At 40.6% G+C, this 20,934-nt stretch overlaps 1 protein-coding gene across 2 annotated transcripts; it reads left to right on the top strand.

The window, feature by feature from the left end:
• The first annotated feature begins 2,086 nt into the window (after window positions 1–2,086).
• On the top strand, window positions 2,087–16,201 carry ZNF317 (zinc finger protein 317). 2 transcript variants are annotated; one of them, XM_027547817.1, is made up of 7 exons: window positions 2,087–2,281; window positions 9,886–10,005; window positions 10,625–10,767; window positions 11,197–11,323; window positions 11,775–11,870; window positions 12,356–12,438; window positions 12,945–16,201. In XM_027547817.1, the coding sequence occupies exons 2-7, from the start codon at window positions 9,906–9,908 to the stop codon at window positions 14,262–14,264; spliced, it is 1,869 nt and encodes a 622-aa protein (XP_027403618.1). In that variant the 5' UTR covers window positions 2,087–2,281; window positions 9,886–9,905; the 3' UTR covers window positions 14,265–16,201. The 2 variants fall into 2 exon arrangements, with proteins under 2 accessions (XP_027403618.1, XP_027403619.1); XM_027547818.1 differs by lacking the exon at window positions 9,886–10,005 and having other exon boundaries at window positions 2,099–2,281.
• The last annotated feature ends 4,733 nt before the right edge of the window (window positions 16,202–20,934 follow it).

The raw sequence follows: 20,934 nt of genomic DNA, 5'->3' as shown, positions 1-20,934 counted from the left end.
TCAGACAGCCATTTTGCTTTTTTGCATTTCTTTTTCTTGGGGATGGTCTTGATCCCTGTTTCCTGTACAATGTTATGAACCTCCATCCATAGTTTATCAGGTACTCTGTCTCCCACATTTTGGCCACCTGATGTGAAGAGCTGACTCATTTGAAAAGACCCTGATGTTGGGAAAGATTGAAGGCAGGAAGAAAAGGGGTGGATAGAGGATGAGATGGTTAGATGGCATCATCGACTCAATGGACATGAGTTTGGGTGAACTCTGGGTGTTGGTGATGGACAGGAAGGCCTGCTGTGCTGCATTCCATGGGGTCACAAAGAGTTGGACACGACTGAGTGACTGAACTGAACTGTCTATCAGATCTAGTCCCTTGAATCTGTTTCTTATTTCCACTGTATAATTGTAAAGGATTTGATTTAGGTCGTACCTGCATGGTCTGGTGGTTTTCCCCACTCTCTTCAATGTCAGTCTGAATTTGGTAATAAGGAGTTCATGATCTGAACCACAGTCAGTTCCTGGTCTTGTTTTTGCTGTCTGTATAGAGCTTCTCCATCTTTGACTGCAAAGAATATACTCAATCTGATTTCAGTATTGACCATCTGGTGACGTCCATGTGTAGAGTCTTCTCTTGTGTTGTTGGAAGAGGGTATTTGCTATGACCAGTGCATTCTCTTGGCAAAACTCTATTAGCCTTTGCCCTGTTTCATTCTGTACTCCAAGGCCAAATTTACCTGTTACTCCAGGTGTTTCTTGACTTCTTACTTTTGCATCCCAGTCCCATATAATGAAAAGGACATCTCTTTTGGGTGTTAGTTCTAGGAGATCTTGTAGGTCTTCATAGAATCATTCAACTTCAGCTTCTTCAGTATTACTGGTTGGGGGCATAGACTTGGATTACTGTGATATTAAATGGTTTGCCTTGGAAACGAACAGATATCATTCAGTCATTTTTGAGATTGCATCCAAGTACTGCATTTTGGACTCTTGTTTCTCCTCAATTTCTTCTAAGGGATTCTTGCCTACAACCTAGAGGGCATATTAAAAAGTAGAGCCATCACTTTGTCAACAAAGGTCCGTATAGTCAAATTTGTTTTTCCACTAGTCATGTAAGGATGTGAGAAAATGGGAGTGAAAGTGTTAGTTCCTCAGTCCTGTCTGACTCTCTGTGACCCCATGGACTGTAGCCCACCAGACTCCTCTGTCCATGTGCTTCTCCAGCCAAGTTCCAGAGTGGGTTCCCATTTCCTTCCCCAGAGTGTCTTTCTGACTGGGGTATTGAACCTGGGTCTCCTGCATTGCAGGCAGATTCTTTGCCCTCTGAACCATCATGGAAGCTGCACAGATGTGAGTGCTGAGGGCCAAAGAATTGATGCTCTCAAACTGTGGTGCTGGAGAAGACTCTTTTGAGTCCCTTGGACAGCAAGAAGATAAAATCTATCAATCCTAAAGGAAATCAACCGTGAACACTAATGGAAGGACTGACGCTGAAGCTGAAGCTCCAATAACTCTGGCCACCTGATTGGAAGAACCATCATTGGAAAAGACCCTGATTCTGGGAAAGACTAAAGGCAGGAGAAGAGGGCAACAGAGGATAAGATGGATCCTGCTCGGTTTCAAGAGCTGCTGTGACCTTTCTTGACTCAGAAAGAGGAAAAATATTTCTTGCAAAGCAGTAAGATTCATGGCTGATGGTCAAGGTAGAACTGAGCATTCCCTGTTGGAAGGAGAAGAGTCCAGCCTGTTGTCAAGTTTATAATGGAAATACGGAAAGATGGGGTTGCTATTATTTGATATCGGTAAGATGGAGTCAGGAGTTTGATTTGCAGCATTTTAATGTATCCATTAAAAGCACTGTTTACTTAAAACGGTAAGATTCAGTGCTAACATAGACATAGGACGAAAAGAGGCCTGAAAACTGATTACCGAGGGACTTGAACAATTATAAGTTGGAGAAAATGTGCCTGGTTCGGAGATCACATCTAGGCAACCCGCTCAGGCCCGCTTTAATTCCAAAACTACATTTCCCAGAATCCTTTCCGCTCTGTGCTTCCTTGTTCGCGTCCAGTTTTGAAGTCCCGCGACACTTAGAAGGCGGAAGTGAAGCGGAAGCCATTACTCTTGGGAGGAGAGTGCTGCTATACACATGGGAAGAGGAGTGGTCCACCGTAGCGTCTTACAAGCTCTTGGTCCCCGCGGCCGATCGGACTTTCCGTATTAACTTGTCATCCCTTCGGCCGCAGCTTCCGTGACCTTTGCTTCCCATGATTCTACTGTCGGTGATGTAAGTCCTGCTTTCCTCACTTAACCCTTTACTCTTGGCCTTCATGAGAACCCGGGAGGCCCAGAAGGCCGGCGGAGTTAACAGGGGACGGGACCTGGGACCGAGAAGCCAGGCAGGAGTGTGTTTTAGACACTGTGATAAGCGGTATGAAGTGCTGGTGACGAAGTTTAGGACCCGGGTGAGGCACCAGTGATGTGGTCCAAAATAATTGACATCTTGGGGTGGGGACAGAAAAGTCCATTCCAGATGAGGTCAGGACGTTATTGAGGTGGATATGTGAGTCAGGAATTGGAGACCCAAGGATAAACTACCTACCTTTTGCTTTGTGGTCATTTTTGTCTAATGTTAATAGCAGCACACTGGTTTTCTTTCAGTTAACATTTGTCTTGAATGCTTTTTTACACTTAAATTTCTCTGTTATTTACTTTAGTTGACTGTCGTGAAAATAGTCTATGACTAGATTTAAAAATGCACTTCGACATTGTTGTTTAACTTGAGAATTAGTCCATTAATATTTAATGTGATTACTAATATTTGCATTGAGTTTTGCCATTTTATTTGGTGCTTTGTATTTTCCCTTCGAATAATTTTTAAAATTAGAATATAAGACATATATGTCCCCCCCACCCAAAGTATGAAAACACACAAAATTAAAAGAAGAAGTGATTCCTCAAACTAGGACAAGAAAAATAAGATTATGAAAACTCAGAAACCTGTATTCTTCTGAACTGTATCCACCTCCTTCTCCATGATTTTTTCCCTGGATTTTACTGCTTATATGTTTTCTTAAAAATGTATTTCCTAATTTTGATAATTACTTACTATGAATTACATGCACCCAAGTATTTTCAGAGATATGCGCCTACCATTCTTTTTTAGATACATAGTGACTTAAATTTTAGTCTACAAAGCTCCATATACTGTGGTTTTATTTGCAAACTGTGTTATACACACACACACACACACACATATACATACACACACAGACACACACACACACCTGTGCGTGTGTATAAATTTTGAGAACATTGACATTATTATGCCATTGAGTTTTACAGTTAACTGGTTACATCTTCTATAATGCTTTTCAGTCAAGTTTTATGAGTATCAGCAAGAAAGATATAATGGTTTTTGTTATTGTTAGTTTTATTCCTTGGAAAGTACTGATGTATATTTATGTTTTTCTTTCGTATCACACATTTATTTTTATTATTTACTTTCTTTGCTGGACTTCCAGTAGCACTGAATGGAGGTCGAAAAGCCAACTTGAGGCAGTCCTGTTTTCTTTCTGACCTTAAGGGGAATTAACTTGAGTGTTAGCTGAAAGCTTTTTTTTTAAAAAAATAGAGTTGGGTGAAGGAAGCTCCTTTTTCCTAATCTTAAGAGTTTTTTGTCATGAAAATCACTCTTACCAAATGATTTTTTTTTCCAGCATCTACTTTGATGTGTTGATGCACTTCAGTCATCTCAAACTATTCCTCATCTGTAGGTTCTAGTTCTGTTTGTGCTTTAAATGAATAAGTGAAAAATATGATTATCTTATTTACCTGGTAATAGTATTAAACCAATTACAGAATTAAACCAATCTACATTTGAGTGAAATTGGTTTGTAATTTTCCTTTTCTGTTTCAGGTTTATGCCAGCCTCATAAAATGGGGTGGGAGTGTTCTCTCTTTATTTCTAAACTCTGGAATATTTTACCTAAGAGTAGAATCACTTTTTCTTTACAAGGGAATCGTACCAGGAAAAACCACTGGGGTCTGGAGATTTTTTTTTTTTCTAAAGCTGTTGTTTCAGTTCTCTAAAAGTCAAAGGGCATCCAAGTTCTCTATTTAATTGTGGTAAATAAAATTTCTTTAGGAACTTATTCATTCATCTAAAGCTAAATTGTATAATCAAAGTTGTTAAAATATGGTCTTGAATTGAGTTCAGTTCAGTCGCACAGTCGTGTCTGACTCTTTGTGTCCCCAGGGACTGCAGCATGCCAGGCTTCCCTGTCCATCACCAACTCCCGGAGCCTACTCAAATTCATGTCCATCATGTCAGTGATGCCATCCCACCATCTCATCCTCTGTTGTTCCCTTCTCCTCCTGTCTTCAGTCTTTCGCAGCATTAAGGTCTTTTCCAGTGAGTGGTTCTTCACATCAGGTGGCCAAAGGATTGGAGTTTCAGCTTTAGCATCAGTCCTTCCAATGAATATTCAGGACTGATTTCCTTTAGGATGGCCTGTTTGGATCTCCTTGCAGTCCAAGGGACTCTCAAGAGTTTTCTCCAACACCACAGTTCAAAAGCATCAATTCTTTGGCGCTCAGCTTTCTTTATAGTCCAACTCTCACATCCATACATGACTACTGGAAAAACCATAGCTTTGACTACACAGACCTTTGTCTCTGCTTTTTAATATGCAGTCTAGGTTGGTCGTAGCTCTTCTTCCAAGGAGCAAGTGTCTTTTAATTTCATGACTGCAGTCATCATCTGCAGTGATTTGGGAGCCCCCCCAAAATAAAGTCTGTCACTTTCCATTGTTTCCCCATCTGTTTGCCATGAAGTCATCTCTTACTATGTTTTTAATGCTTGATACATATGTAATGTTACCAGTTTTTCATTCTCATATTTATATGTTCTTTCCTTTATTTTAAATAAGTCCTGTCAGAATTGTGTCAATTCTGTTTTTCTCTTAAAACTTTTGGCTTGATTGAACCACTTTATAATATGCATGTTTTCTATTTCATAATTTTGTGTTCTTCATAATTTTCTTCTTTTACTTTCTTGGCATGTTTCTTTACAATTTCTTACATTGGATACCTGCACATCGTAAAGGACTGAAGTGAGTATTCTATTGTATTTCAGTTCTAAGTATTATCAAATTCTATAACTTCTTTGACATGAAAGTTATTTAGGACTTTTAGTTTCAATTTCTGTGACTTTTTTTCCGGTTATCTTTTGGTTATTGTTTGCTAACTTACACTGTAGTCAGCTTGATGCCATTTTCTGAGACACACATTGTACCCCATGTGTGGTTGGATTTTATAGTTAGGAAATACTATTTCATCTTGTGCAGTCTGCATATAGTTATTGAGTTGTCTGCTCGAACGTATTATTGAGAGCTCTGGTAGTGGCTTTGTCCATTCTCCTTAAAGACCTACCACCCTCTGCCTGTATTTTTGAGGCTAAAACATATATAGTATATAGCTAAAACAGTATATATCTTTTTCAGGGGTTATACCTTTTTTCATTATGCAGTTCCTCAGTTTTTACTCTTAGCCTTTTTGCTTTAATTCATTCTGGTATTAAAAGATTTAAACCAGATTTTTAAAAAAGTATTTACCTTGTATGTGAAGCGAAAGTCATTCAGTCATGTCCGACTCTTTGTGACCCCATGGACTATACAGTCCATGGAATTTTCCAGGCCAGAATACTGGAGTGGGTAGCCTTTCTCTTCTCTAGGGGATCTTCCCAACCCAGGGATTGAACCCAGGTCTACCTGCATTGTATGCAGATTGTTTACCAGCTGAGCCACAAGGAAAGCCAATTTACCTTTCCATTCTTGCTATATCCTTATTTTTAAGACGTTCTTGCAAACACCATATAACTGGATTGTTTTTACTCCATTTTGAGAATCTCTCTACTGTAGTTGAAGCATTTGGTCAGCTTTTTTATAGATTTTTCTTTCCCTGTCCTCTAGCTTTTGATTTGAGAATTTTGTTCACTCCACATTTTTCTCTGCATGTTTTGAATTTATCATGTGTGTATATATATGTGTATATATATAGAATTTATGTGTATTATCTTAGTAGTTGTCTTGGAGAATTCTTATCCTTGTTTGTTCATGAAATTCAGATTTTTGATACCTTATCACTCTCCTCGTTTACACGGTTTTGTGATCATCCATTTTATTTTATTATTTTTAAAAAATATTTATTTAATTATTTGGTTGTACCTGGTCTTAGTTGTGGCAAACAAGATCTTCAATCTTCATCTTTATTTTGTGGCATGCAGGGTCAAGTTCCCTGACCAGGGATTGAGCCTGGTACCCCTGCATTGTGAGCAGAATTTTAGCCACTGGACCATCAGATCATGCCACTGATTATGCATTCTAATTCTGTCTTTTTTTTAAACTCAAAAGAGATTATCGTGTATAGTCATGTTTAGTTTCATTATACCCACACATTTTCCTTGTTGTGTTCTTTCTTTGGTTCTTGGACCCTTTGGTGTAAGTTCTTAACAGTCTTTGCTTCCTTGAATTTTCCTTTCTCCCTAAAATATTTGTTTTAGAATTTCTCTTTTCTGTGAGTGGCAATTCAAATATGATGTTATTTTGCCATCTTAATGGACATTTTGATTTTTAAAGTATATTCCAGAGCCATGAAGATGTTCCACTATCTTCTGGCTCCCATTATTGCTGGCCAGAAGTCATGTGTCAGCCTATTGTTTTACTTTTTTAAAGCAGTGATTCTTAAAGTGTGTTCTTCAGACCAACAGCATCATCATCACCAGGAATTTGTTATAAATGCATATTCTTGCATTTCACACCCCATATCTTCGGAGTCAAAAACTGGGGCTAGGGCCTAGCAACGGAGAAGGCGATGGCACCCCACTTCAGTACTCTTGCCTGGAAAATCCCATGGACGGAGGAACCTGGTATGCTGCAGTCCATGGGGTCGCAAAGAATCAGACATGACTGAGCGACTTCACTTTCACTTTTCACTTTCATGCTTTGGAGAAGGACATGGCAACCCACTCCAGTGTTCTTGCCTGGAGAATCCCAGGCTGGCGGGCTGCCGTCTGTGGGGTCGCACAGAGTTGGACACGACTGAAGCGACTTAGCAGCAGCAGCAGCAGGACCTAGCAATGTGAGTTTTTTAAAATACATTTCCAGTTTTAACAAGCTCTCCAGGTGATTGAGATGCAACTTGAAGTTTAAGAACCATTGCCTTAAAGGATTTTCCTCCCGGGCTGCTGTTCAGATATTCTTTTGCCATTTTTGTTCTCTGATTCAGTTTAATTGTATATAACTGTGATCTGTTTTTATCTTCAGTGTCTTTATATTTGTCTTTTGAAATGAGAAATTCACAGCTACTGTGTTTTGCAATAATTGCCTGGACTCCTTCCTTCTCCTTTTAGAATTCTGTTAAGAATCAGTTCAGCCATTTTCCTCTGTCTCCCATGGCTCTTTATGCTTATCATCTCTTTATCTGTGTGCCCTCATGTTTATTCTCTAGAAGTGGTTTTTAAATTTAAGCCTGTGTAAAAGTCACCTATAATGCTTGTTATTAATAAAATAGATTCATCAGTCTGCTTCAAAACTCTCATTTAATTGGGCTTGGATATGAACTGGGAAGTAGAATTATTAAAGTTCTCTAGGTGATGTTTATGCAGCTGGCTTGAGGACCACACTTTGTGTAAGACTCTGGAAAATGGTTTTTTTTTTGTTTTTGTTTTTAAGAGGGGGACTGTGTAATCTGATGAAACTCTTTATTTCAATATTTTGCCTTTATTTTAACAATTGTAATTGTCCTTTTAGAAATTACACATTTTAAAATTTCTGCATATTTATTACCAGTGTGTGAATGATTTTAAAAAATACCTGTGTTTATTTTGAATTGCACTTAAAATAGTTTTGAATGGAAGATTTAACCAGTATATGTAGATTGCCTGTTGGAAACAGAAGTATTAATCTGTCCTTTTATCCCCTGGGACATTTCATCTGATTAGTTGAAAGCTTACAGATAGTGAAGTATAGAGATGTTAATTTATGAGTGTAACACATTTCTGGAGTAAAAAAAAATGGCTTGCAATATTCTCAAAACTATTGTTTCTTTGGGCCTACAGGAATGACTGGTAGAAGCAATTCTATCAGGGGCAGAAATACCACTCAATAAAAGTAACGGAAAGATTATTCTCTCTGTAGTAGTTCCACCTGCAAATTCTGAATATCTCTGGGTTGTATTACAAAATTGAATATGGAGATTTTAAATCAAATATTGGAGGAATTATGGCCACAAAAGGAGAAATCATAATAGAACAATTGTGAAGGATAGAATGTGTTTTGGACTCAAAAACGATGAAGGTAGGTCTTTTGTAATTGTGAGGAGCAGTGGTAAGATTAGGGTGAGGTAGAAATGCATGTGAGCATGTAGAATACATGATGGCTTTAACTCTGTGCTCGTGTGATGCTGAGATCTGTATCCAGGGTCACCAATTCTAGCTCAACAAGTGGTATAATTGCTCAGATGAGAAATACTCCAGAACCTTGCTCTGGCCTATAGTTTACATTACCATGAGACTTTGAAAATATCCCACAGATTTGAAATTGATGTGAGTGCATTCTCCATCCAGGCTTTAACCACTTGTGTACCTTGCCCCATATTGCAGATGTGAACAGTGAGGGCCAAGGCGTGCCTAAGCCACATGGCTGTGTCAACATATATCTCATAGGATCTGAACAGGATCCCCCTCCCCTCCAAGTTCCATCCCTTGTGATCTTCCCAAGACCCCAAGGCCCAGGGATGTCATCTCAATATGAAGAGAAACGTGGATCAGCTTATTTGTCACCATTCATTCTTTCACTCACTTTAAACCTGTTTATTATTTGAGGTGCTGTTCCAGACACTGTGTACTCAGTTGCTTAGTGACGTCCAACTCTTTGTGACCCCATAGACTGTAGCCCGCCAGGCTCCTCTGTCCATTGGATTTTCCAGACAAAATACTGGAGAGCGGGTTGCCATTTTCTTCTCCAGGGGATCTTCCTGACTCAGGGATTGAATCTGCATCTCTTATGTCTCCTGCATTGGCAGGTGGGTTCTTTTACCCACTGAGCCACATGGAAAAGACACTGCAGCAGTGAACAAAACAAAGACGTGAAAAATCTTTGTCTTCCTGGCACTTCTTGTCTAACGGTGTACATTGCATAGGAGATGTTGTCCAGAGAGCAAAATTTTGAATCATTGTTAGTGAGGTGAACCTGATTCTAGTGATGAAAAGCCCTGAGCTGTAGCTCACAGTTGTGTATGGGGCCAAAAGGCATTGGAGATCAGAACACATGGTCCTAGACGGATCCTCCTCATGGTTACTTGAACCATCATAAGCCAGGATGAGCCTTGAATAAATCTGGAGCTTAAGTGTTTAGTGAGTGACAGAGTTTAGTATAATTGTAATTGGTAACATGGACTTCTCATGTGGCTCAGTGGTAAAGAATCTGCTTGCCAAGCAGGAGATGCAGGTTTGATCCCTGGGTTGGGACAGTCCCCTGGAGTAGGAAATAGCAACCACTCCAGTATTCTTGCCTGGGAAATTTCATAGACAGAGGAGCCTGGTGGGCTATGGTCCATGGAGTCGCAAAGAGTTGGACATGGCTTAGCGACTGAATAACAATTGGTGACACATTACTTGAGAGACTGACTCTGAGTCTTAGTTGAGGTGGGTCCAGGACCTCCACCATGTTGCCTGGAGGTTTTACCTAAGCAAGGTTAAGGCCCAGGATGTGACAGAACTTGCTGCCCAAAAGAGGAAATGCTGAAAAACAAAAGTCAGAATTGTCATGTGAGTGGGAGAGACAGAAAACCTTTGGCTACACCTAGTAGTCTTTCTCTCATTTCCTACAGATGTCCGCTCCAGGAGACCCATGAGAGAGAAAGTAGCTTCCTGGTCCAAGGCCCTGTTCTTCAGGCAGATTTACTGTCATTCTCGCAAGATGGCAGCTCTCGGCCTGGCTCCCACATGTGGTAAATTCTTTGGGTGTCGAATGCCCTCAGAAATCAAGCTTCTGTGGCTCCTGCCACCTCACTGAGGGCAAGGATGTGCATAGCTGGTGGGAGGGCTGCCAGGTCAAAAATGGTAGAGGATGTGTGAACTGAAGTGGGTGGGGCAAAGTCCTGAGAGCTCCCCTGGCAACTATGTCTGATTCAGGGTCTTTGTGAGTTTGGGTGAGGCAGGGAGTGTTTGTAGTTGGTGAGTTAAGAAGGCTACAGGTAATTGATAACCCATTTATTATTTTGACAAATCTGAGCAAAGTAATAGCTCCATCTCTTAGAGCTTTCATTTCTTCACTCATAAATTGAGAATGTATATAATTTTCTTTTTTTTTTGAGAACGTATATTAGTTTCTTTTTTATTTTTTGAGGATGTGTGTCATTTTCTTTATGGCTATGTAGGCCCACCACTCTTTTTCCTATCCTTGAGTGGAGCAGGGTTGCTCTGGCTTGTCACACAACTTGTGTATGTGTGTGTGTGTGATTGTGATTGGGGCATGTGCACTGCCTACACACATAATTAGTATGGGATCATTTCCTGATTTGCGAGTGTCAGGTGGGCTTTAATCCTCATGGGTTCTCTCTTCTCTAGCTATGCCCAGTCAGGAGCCTGCTTATATCCATGAGTCAGAAGTTCCTCTTTCTTCAAAAGACCATTCCTGTCCCCAGGATGTGGACCTGTTTGCATGCAATGGCCTGGAGCCTCATACATCAACCAGTGTTGAACCATCCCAGGTATACCAAGCTCTTTAAGACCCCTGAAGGTGGGGGAGGGTCTCATCTAGGCTGATGGATGCCTGATTAGAGTGCAAGAGGCAGAGCCAGAGAAGGTTGTGAGGTTGGTATCAGGGATGTTAGGGAAAATGACATGTAACAGGTTGTTTTTTCATCATACAGCTCAAAGCTCTCAGGCCAGGCTGGAAGTGAAAGGAGGTTTGATCCCATGTCAGAGTTGGATTTGAAGCAATGAGATAGGATGAAATTATCTTATAAGGAAGAGAAGACATCTAAGGACTGTCTTCTAAAATAAATGTTTAGACCTCAGAGCCCTGTATTGAAAATCCTGTGTTTAGAGTCTCTCACACGTAGTCTTTGTCCTCAGCCATCTAGATGAGTTCTCACTGGCTGGGTTCTCACTGACCCCAAATGTGTGTGGTGTTTCAGGAATCAGTGACTTTCCAGGATGTTGCTGTGGACTTCACTGAGAAGGAGTGGCCCTTGCTGGACTCTACTCAGAGAAAACTATACAAAGATGTGATGCTGGAGAACTACAGCAACCTTGCTTCAGTGGGTAAGGCTGGTGTCATTTCTTCATTTGTTCATTCATGAATCAAATGTCCTTGTTACAAGAGCTTGCTGTGGCTCAGGAACTGTGTGGGGATTTAGAATACAGTTATGAACAAGTTGACCTGGTCCCTGCCCTAGTGGTATCTCCCTTTGGATATTGAGATCTGTCCACTGCATTGACCTTGGAGGTTATGTGTGTCTGAGCTTGGGCATAGTTTTCTGAGTTAAGAAATCCTCATTCTTTTGAAGGGCAAAGTGTGGGAATATTTGGGATTTTGTGTTTTATGAAAGCCTTTCACTGTGTTCCTTAGAAATGTGGCACCGCCGTTTTGCTGCTCCTAAGTCAGACTTGTCCATCCTCAGAACACTGAAGACCAAAACACTGACCCCAGACTATTGGAAGGGGTGGTCCTCTGCACGATCTGCCCTCAACATATGTCTTTCCCTGTGAGTAGGGTGCCAGGTGGGCAAACCCAGCCTCATCTCCCACTTGGAGCAAGAAGAGGAACTGAGGACAGAGGATCGGGAACTTCACCGAGGCCCTTGTCCCGGTAAGCACCAGGCAGACAGAAGTGCTGCCGAGAATCTGCCCTTGCCAGCAATGGGGATGAATGGAGTTTCATTGGGAAACCTCACCCAGGTTGAAAATGCGCTTTCTCTTTCACTGCACCTCCATCCTCTTAAAAGTCTTTTGGTTTCCGTGTCCCTTCATCTTTAAATTTGAGGTGGCCATGTGGGCTCTTTGTCCCATTCTTTCCGATTCAACATTCCTGGTCATACTCTTAATATCATTATCAATGTCAGTATTTGAAGAGTTAATTCTTAGTGAGTCAACTTACATTTCTACCCCCTTCATTGCCAAATGTCTCACACGTCCAGATTTCTCAGTCCTTTTTACATATGTGTGTTCTCCCCTCTTACATTCCCTTCTCTTCTTTATGGTTTGTATCTGCAAAGAAAGCCACCTCTGTTTTTGTCACCGTCATCCCACCATTTTCCTTCACCAGCAGGTTGATATTTTCCCAATTTGTTTCAGATTGGGCAACGCCATCTAAAACCAAATGGTCAATTCTTATGGAAGATATTTTTGGGAAGGAAACATCTAATGGTGTGACAGTGGTAAGATTTCCTTGGAATAATTCCGACTCTTCCATATTGGGAGAGGACAGGGTCAGCCTGAGTTAGAAAAGCTTCTCAAAACCAGGCAGGTCCCCTACACCCCTCAGCCACCCTGAAGAGCAAACAGTGATAGAGATAGTATTACCAGTTTGGGGAAAACCCTGAATTTGGCCCCAGACTTTTCTTAAAGTCCTATTGAGTAATTATTTCTATAACTACATCTCAGATGTTGAGTGTTGGCTTCATTTAGTTTTAAACAGTTAACAAAGTATATATGCAAGAAGCTTTGTGAAAGTTACATTCATGGCATTCATTTATTTCCTTTTTTGATGGAGTCCATACAGGGCAGGAGCAGTACTTCTGCTTTGCAGATTGTGACATCATTAGTAATTACAGTATGCTTCTACTTATATCAGTTTATGTGGGGATAGTCTTAGGAATGTAACAAACATGGGAAATGCCTTAGTCATTTCCTGAATGCCTTAGTGCTCCCTTTCCATCAACAGGAAAACAGTCAGCTTGGAGAGGAGTCTGCGGAGTACACTAACCTGTTTGACGTCTTCAGCATAGGCGCTCATCTCACTCAGCAGATGGGAAGGCACACTGGCAAGAGACCGTACCACCACCGGGACTGCGGGGTGACTTTCAGGAACAGGTCCCATGTAACCCAACATGTGAGCATTTACAATGGGAGGAAGATGCATGAATGTCATCAGTGCCAGAAAGCCTTCACCACAAGTGCTTCCCTCACACGGCACAGGAGAATACATACTGGGGAGAAGCCCTATGAGTGCAATGCCTGTGGGAAGGCTTTTAATGACCCCTCAGCCCTTAGGAGTCACTCAAGAACTCATCTCACAGAGAAGCCCTTCGACTGCACTCAGTGTGGGAATGCCTTCCGCACCCTCTCCTCCCTGAAGATACACATGAGAGTCCACACTGGGGAGCGGCCGTACAAGTGTGACGAGTGTGGGAAGGCTTATGGCCGGAGCTGCCACCTCATTGCCCACAGGAGAACACACACTGGGGAGAGACCCTACGAGTGTCATGATTGTGGCAAGGCTTTCCAGCACCCCTCCCACCTCAAAGAGCATGTCAGGAATCATACTGGGGAGAAGCCCTATGAGTGCACGCAATGTGGAAAAGCCTTCCGGTGGAAGTCAAACTTTAACTTGCACAAGAAGAACCACACAGTGGAGAAAACCTACGAGTGTAAAGAGTGTGGGAAATCTTTTGGGGACCTCCTGTCCCGGAGGAAACACATGAGAATTCATATTGTAAAGAAGCCTGTTGAGTGCAGACAGTGTGGGAAGGCATTCAGGAACCAGTCCATCCTCAAGACGCACATGAATTCCCATACTGGAGAGAAGCCATATGGGTGTGACCTCTGCGGGAAAGCCTTCAGTGCGAGCTCCAACCTAACTGCGCATAGGAAGATCCACACCCAAGAGAGACGCTATGAGTGTGCTGCCTGCGGGAAGGTCTTTGGAGACTATTTATCCCGGAGGAGGCACATGAGCATTCATCTCGTGAAGAAGCGTGTTGAATGCAGACAGTGTGGGAAAGCCTTCAGAAACCAGTCGACCCTCAAGACACACATGAGAAGTCACACAGGAGAGAAGCCCTACGAGTGCGACCACTGTGGGAAGGCCTTCAGCATCGGTTCAAACCTCAATGTGCACAGAAGGATACACACTGGGGAGAAGCCCTATGAGTGCCTGGCCTGCGGGAAAGCCTTCAGTGACCATTCATCCCTCAGGAGCCATGTGAAAACTCACCGGGGTGAGAAGCTCTTTGTGTCATCGGTGTGGAAAAGACTCCAATGACACATCTTTTTTAAAGAAAAACATGAGAACTCAGATTGGCAGGGAACCTGACAGGTGTCAGAAAGGCAGGAAGCTTTGAGGAACTCATCTCACTGGGTATAAATTGTTAACTTGGGAGAAATCCAGTTTGTATAAAAACTATGGAAAGACTTGGATTTTACCATGTTACATTGGAACTATGAGAACTCAAGGTGGTTGAGAAAACGTATATCTGAGGTGTGAGGAAGCCGTCAGTGTACATGTAGCTCTCAACAAACAGGAGAACTTTGAGAGGGAACCCCTAACCTGGTATTTAATGTCAGAATGACTTTAGTACCATCTTGTACCTCTGGGCACAAGAACAAGCTCATCCTGGAGGATCTCTGTAAATTCCATGACTGGACAAACCTTTCCTGGTCTGATTGTATCCTTTATGAGAGAAATCACACTAAAGAGGAAAATCTATGAAATAAGGACCATGGGGAAGCCAGTAACAGGTTGGCAAGCTATAGCCAGCTGTCTGTTTTAATGCAGCTGGCAAGTTTAGAATAGTGGTGGTGTTTTTAAAGAAGAAAAATATGTGATGGAGACCACTTTTGGCCCACAAAGCCTAAAATACTCATCTCTCTGGCCCTTTACAGAAAAAAAAAAAAAAAAAAAAGCCAATTCTTTATCTACAGCAGTGGGGATAATTTTGCTCCCTGGGGGACATTTGGCAAATCTAGAGACGTAGTTGGTCTTTAAAAGTGGAGGGGGGGTTGCCATTGGCATGTTTTGGAAGACACCAAGGATGCTGCTAAATATCCTACAATGCACAGGGGCTTTCCTCAAGAGGGAGAAAGTATGTGCCCCAGAATGTCAGTACTGCTAAGGTTGAGAAATTTTAACCAACAATTCCTCATATTTTTGTGAAACACGTGGGTACTCACATTATGAGAAATTCCTATTTACAGCTTCAAAACTATACTCAGTGTAATTGTTTTAGGAATCACATGAGAACCCACACTGCAGACAATCCCTCTGTGGAGTTTCATCCACAGCCTTCTCGTGTGTGTATCAGAATTCTTTCCCCATTAGGATTTCTCAGTACATGTGGAATTGCACTTATCAGTCAGTCTTCTATCACGAAAATGGACCCCAGCTCATTAATTTTTCAGTCTTTAATTTTAATGTTATGCTCTTGCAAATAACCCTCATGCCTCATCACAGAAGGTTTGTACATAGTAATTCTACTATAATTTCATTTGTGATATGTGTTTATTTCCTTTTGGACAACTTATTTTAAACAGTGGGTTTTTTGTTTGTTTGTTTAGAATAGTGTCATGTGCTGTGTAACTTGTGGGTATTTTTAGTACCTGTTTGTTACAAATATCTAATTCAAATAAGTTGTGATCAGAGCAGGATGTCATCATCAAATTGGTCCTTTGAAATGTTTTTGGCCTCCTGTCCAGCCACAGGTAACCTAAACTTGTAGTTGCATCTTCAGTATCTTTTTCTTTCATATCAGAAAGATCCAAGTTCTGATTAGTAAGGTATGCTATTTTAGAAAATCTCTTCCAAGTTTTCCTGCAACTAGTAGAGTCCATGTCCACAGCCTGGCCATTGACAAAAAAAGCAGATGCCATGATACAGACTGGAGAAAGCGCTTGAAAAAGTCTTACCTGGATTCCTCTCTACATTTTCTGTGTGTGCTCCCCCCTCCCCCCCCCCCCCCCCCACTTTATTTCCCTTACTTCTCACCTTGAGAAGAGATCCAGTACCTAGTGTTAAAGATCCATCTTATGACCATGAGGATGCAAGCCACAGGCTAAGCAAGAGGGGTGGGGCAGTTTACTGCAGAAAAATCACAATAATCTTGGCTTCCTTGGTGGCCTCTTTGAGTGTCTGCACTAGCCTTGGATTTGTTATTTCCATACTTACTATTACATGAGAAAAAATAAAACTGGTTATTGGTTTAAGCTGCTTTGGATATTTCATTGTTTAATCTATTTAATAATTATTTTATTGGTGGTGGGAATGTTCTTCTGTACCAGATTGGATGTTGTCTGTAACCCATGCATCAAGTCATTAGTGGGGTTGGGTAGCTGCTGCTATACATGTTGGTATAATCTGCTTATAATTGTTGGATTTGGGTTTTTAAAAATCCTTAAGGGCATCCCCGGTGGCTTAGTGGTAAAGAATCCACCTGCAACGCAGGAGACCTGGGTTCCATCCCTGGGTTGGGAAGATCCCATGAAGAATTAAGTGGCAACCCACTTCGTTATTCTTGCCTGGGAAATCTTATGGACAGAGGAGCCTGGCAGACTACAGTCCATGGGATCGCAAAAGAGTCAGACATGACTTAGTGACTAAATAACAAAAATCCTGTACCCCTGTTTTTATAAAATTGTATTTCATGTCTCTGATGTGCTTAAGTATTATTTCTTGACTTGTGTTGAAGTAAGTGTATTGGTTTTCGCAAAAGCCCTGAGAAATAGGTACTGCCAATAACACCCTTTTGCATATGGGCAATCTGAGGCAAGGAAGTTGAATGTTACTTGTTTTAAGTCAGCTCATTAACAAGTTGTAATGCCTTTTTTGTTGTTTATTTGTTTTAAATATTTATTTATCTGGCTGTGCCAGGTCTTAGTTGGGCATACAGGATCTTTAGTTGCATCATGTGGACTCTAGTTCAAGGGATGGAACCTGGGCCCCCTGCTTTGGGAACACAAGTCTTACCCATTGGACCACCAGGGAGGTCCCTGTGCCCGTGTTTCAAGTTCATTCTTATGTCAGGCCCTGTTCTGTGCCCTGAGTCTGTAGCGATGAATCAGGATTTTTGCCTTTATGGTGATCACATTCTACATGGGATGAAGGCACGTGATAAACAAATGAATAAATATGTGGTAAATCGGCAGTCAGTTCAGTGCCCCCAAATTTAAGCACGGTGATGATGACAGGGATGTGGGGGTTCATTGAATCTATTTTATGGATAGGGAAAACCTGTTGCTTAAGGGGACATTATAGAGCAGAGATGTAAATTCCCTGCAAGTGTGTGCCACGTTCTAATGTGCGCAAGAGCACCCGAGGCAGTTCAGAGGTCAGGAAAAAAGAATTTTGCTTGCTAGGGCCAGTGTGGCTGAAATCTGGCAAGCTTAGGAGTCACAGAAGGTGGTAAGGTCAGAGCTGGATTGGGATCCTTTTCACGGAGGCATCTTGTAGGTCGACTGGAAAGACTTTGCCTTTTATTCTCTGTAGAAGGTCAGTGGAGGGTTCTGTATAGAGAGGTAACAACTATTCCATCTCTGTTTTAAAGAATCATATTGGCTTCTGGGTTGGTTGGCTGAGTAGAGGGATAGGATACAAAAACAGAAATCTGTTAGAAGTTCATTGCTGAGTTCAAGTTAAGTATAATGATGTCCAGTTGCTGTATTTAAAATGGATAACTAACAAGGGCTTACTGTATAGCACATGGAACTCTGCTCAATGTTATGTGGCAGCTTGGATGGGAGGAGAGTTCAGGGGAGAATGCATCCATGTATATGTATGGCTGAATCCCTTCACTGTTTATGTAAAATTATCACAACGTTGTTAATCACCTATAGCCCAATACAAAATAAAAAGTTTATAGAGTTTGAAAATAAAATTACAGTATTAGTATTGGGTTGGCCGAAAAGTTCACTTGGGTCTTTCTGTAAGATCTCAGGAAAAAGCCAAATAAACTTTTTGGCTAACTAGCAAGGGTATTTTGAGAGTCACATTGCATATGGCTGTAGTTTCATTTTCACTTCGGATAAGTGGTTCCTTATCATCCCACAATTTGTTTAACAACAGCTGATGTACAGTTCCTGGACTGTTTCCACTTTCCCCGATTATGAACAATGCTGTTCTAAGAAAATGTATAACACGCTTTCTGGAGTGTTGGTGAGTTATTCCAGGAGTATGAAGTTGTTAGGTTGAAGGTCTGTGCATGTTCAGTTTATCTTAATGCCAAAGGTGTTTCTAAGTGTCTGTGTAATGCTTTTTGTGTGGTATCATTTAAAACAGGTATTGGTGAACTTCAGAAAAGTGTTTAACTCGTACTTTGTTGTTTACTTGCTAAGTCATATCCGACTTCTTTGCACCCCAAGGGACTGTAAACCGCCTGGCTCTTCTGCCCATGGGATTTCAATTTCCCAGGCAAGAATACTGGAGTGGGTTGCCATTTTTTCTCCGGGGCATCTTTCTAAACCAGTGATCAAGCCCATGTCTCCTACATTGGTAGACAGGCTTTTTTGCCATTGAGCCACCAGGGAAGCCTTAACTCATGTCCCATAAATTGTCACATGAACTCATCCGTGTAAGCAGGCAAGAAAAATGTTTTACATGTTTTAGCATTCCTGATAACTCCTTCTCGCCAAATAACAAACCTTGCCTAACTCCCCACGAGTGACCGGTATTCTGGCTCTGACAACATGGCTTGGATTTTTATTTTTGGACCCTATACAAATGGAGCCAAACAGTATACGTTCTTTAGTATCTATCTTAATTTACTCAAAATTTTTGTGAAACTGATCCATATTGTTTTGAGTTCCTCTAGATAGTAGTACATTTTATTGTGTTCCATTGTTTGAATATTCCAGTTTATTTAAGCAGTTTGTGTTGGTGGACATTTGACTTCTCAGTTTGAGGCTATTGTAAATAATGCTGCTATGAGCATATTTTAATATTTCTGATAGTGCATAAATGCGTGAGTTTCTGTTGGGTTTATATCCTGGACTAATATCACTGGGTCATATGCGATGCATATTTCACAAATGATGCCAGTTTTCCAAAGTGTTTGTAGACAGTTTTCCAACAGGCTCTTTTATGGAATTGGATCAGATGATACCAAATTTGCCTGCCTTTTTGGTACTGATTTATATATTCCAGATGTGGGCCTTATGGCTGGATGTTTTGCAAGTAATTTTCCCCATTCTGACTTGTCTCTTCAGTGTTTTAATTGTTATCTTTTGATGAAATAAGTTCCTAATTTTAATGTCATCTAATCTTTATGGCATCCTCCTCTTGTGTAAGAAATGTTTACCTACCCTGAGGGCAAGAAGATATTCCACATTTTTTTCTGTAAGTTTTATTGTTTTTGTGTATACATTTAGATCTGTATCTTGGAACTGATTTTTTGTGTTAGAGTATAAAGTAGGATTGTTTTATTTTTTCCTTATTAACCCAACATCATTGATTTTAAAAGTACATCTTCACCCCAGGAATTTTCCACCTTTGTCGTATACTGAATTCCATAGGCGTTGGGTCTAAATTTAGGCTTAATTCTATTCTACTGTTCTGTTTGTTCACACACCATGCCACAGTGTTTAAATTATAAAAAAGAAGCTTTATAATAAGTCTTGGTATCTGGATGGACTAGTTTCTCCTCATGGTTTGTCTTTTTCAGTCTTTTCCTAGGTATTGTGTGTGTGTGTTTGGGGGAGGTTATGTGTACTTATCTGTTAACTTGTCCATCTCCATAATACTAGCTTGTTGGTATTTTTATTGGCATTGCCTTGAATTTTTAAGTTAACTTGGTCGGGAATTAATATCTCTATAATGTTAAGTTGTCTTATCCAAGAACAAGGGATGTTTTCCCATTTGTTCAAGTCTACTTTAGTGTTTTTCAGGAATGTTTAAAAATTTTCTTTTACAAGTATTCTAGTCTCATTAGGTTTTCCTTAAGTATTTAATCTTAGATTGTTAATTAAAATTTCTCAACCATTATGTCTTCACAGCTTTTGTATGTGAGAGCTACTAATACTGTATCTTGATTTTATAATTTGCTGCTTCACTGAATTCTTTCATTTTTTTGAGTTCATTTTATTATTTATTTTCTGGGATATTCCAGGCATACTACTGTATCATCTACAGATTGAGTGAGCTTTGCTTGTTTATCAGTCTTTTAAAAAATACTTATTTATTTTTGCTGTGCGCTCTTAGTTGTGGTTTTGAACTCTTAGTTTCAGCATGCAGACTCTTGGTTACAGCATGCATATGAGATCTAGTTCCCCAGCCAAGGATCAAACCCAGGCCCCCTGCATTGGAAACATGGAGGCTTGCCCACTGGACCATCAGGGAAGTCCCTGTTTGTCAGTTCTTAAGCCTCTCGTTTTTTTTGCCTGTGTGGTTGCATTGGCTAATACCTCTAGTATGATAATAGAGGGCATTTTTGTATTGTTCTAGGGGTAATACCCTGTTTTTCCATTGATTAAGATAAATGTCTTTTAGAATGAAGTATACAATTGACCCTTGAACAACATGGGGGTTAGGAACACTGACACTCCACATAGTAAAAAATCCGTGTATAACTTTTTTGGTCCTCCATATCCATGATTCCACATCCAAGGATTCAGTTGCAGATTGTGTGGTACTGTAATACGTATTTTTTTGAAAAATCCATATGTAAGTGGACTCCTGCAATTCAAACTCATGTTTTTCAAGGATCAATATTTTATTATATTGAGAAGGTATTCTATGTTCTTAAATATTTTATCATAGATGTGTACTGTATTTTGTCAGTTTTTCTGAACATCTGTGAGGAGAATTGTGATTCTCTTCCTCTGATTTATTAATATATTAATAAATTTTCAACACTCAATAAATTTTGTGTCCCGAGAATGAATTTCATTGGCCATGGTATATTATTTTCTTAATGTGTTGTTGGATTGTTTGCTAGTATTTTGTTGAG

The sequence above is a fragment of the Bos indicus x Bos taurus genome, chromosome 7 (assembly GCF_003369695.1).
Source record: "Bos indicus x Bos taurus breed Angus x Brahman F1 hybrid chromosome 7, Bos_hybrid_MaternalHap_v2.0, whole genome shotgun sequence".
Lineage (NCBI taxonomy): Eukaryota > Metazoa > Chordata > Mammalia > Artiodactyla > Bovidae > Bos > Bos indicus x Bos taurus.
Note: the sequence above shows the minus strand (reverse complement) of the source record. Positions and strands in the feature narration are given on the sequence as shown.

Coding starts and splice junctions, on each gene's coding strand:
- ZNF317 (XM_027547817.1), top strand. CDS start 9,906: ATGAGAGAGAAAGTAGCTTCCTGGTCCAAGGCCCTGTTCTTCAGGCAG. Junction 11,324..11,774: donor CAGCAACCTTGCTTCAGTGG/GTAAGGCTGGTG, acceptor CCCTGTGAGTAG/GGTGCCAGGTGGGCAAACCC. Junction 12,439..12,944: donor CATCTAATGGTGTGACAGTG/GTAAGATTTCCT, acceptor TTCCATCAACAG/GAAAACAGTCAGCTTGGAGA.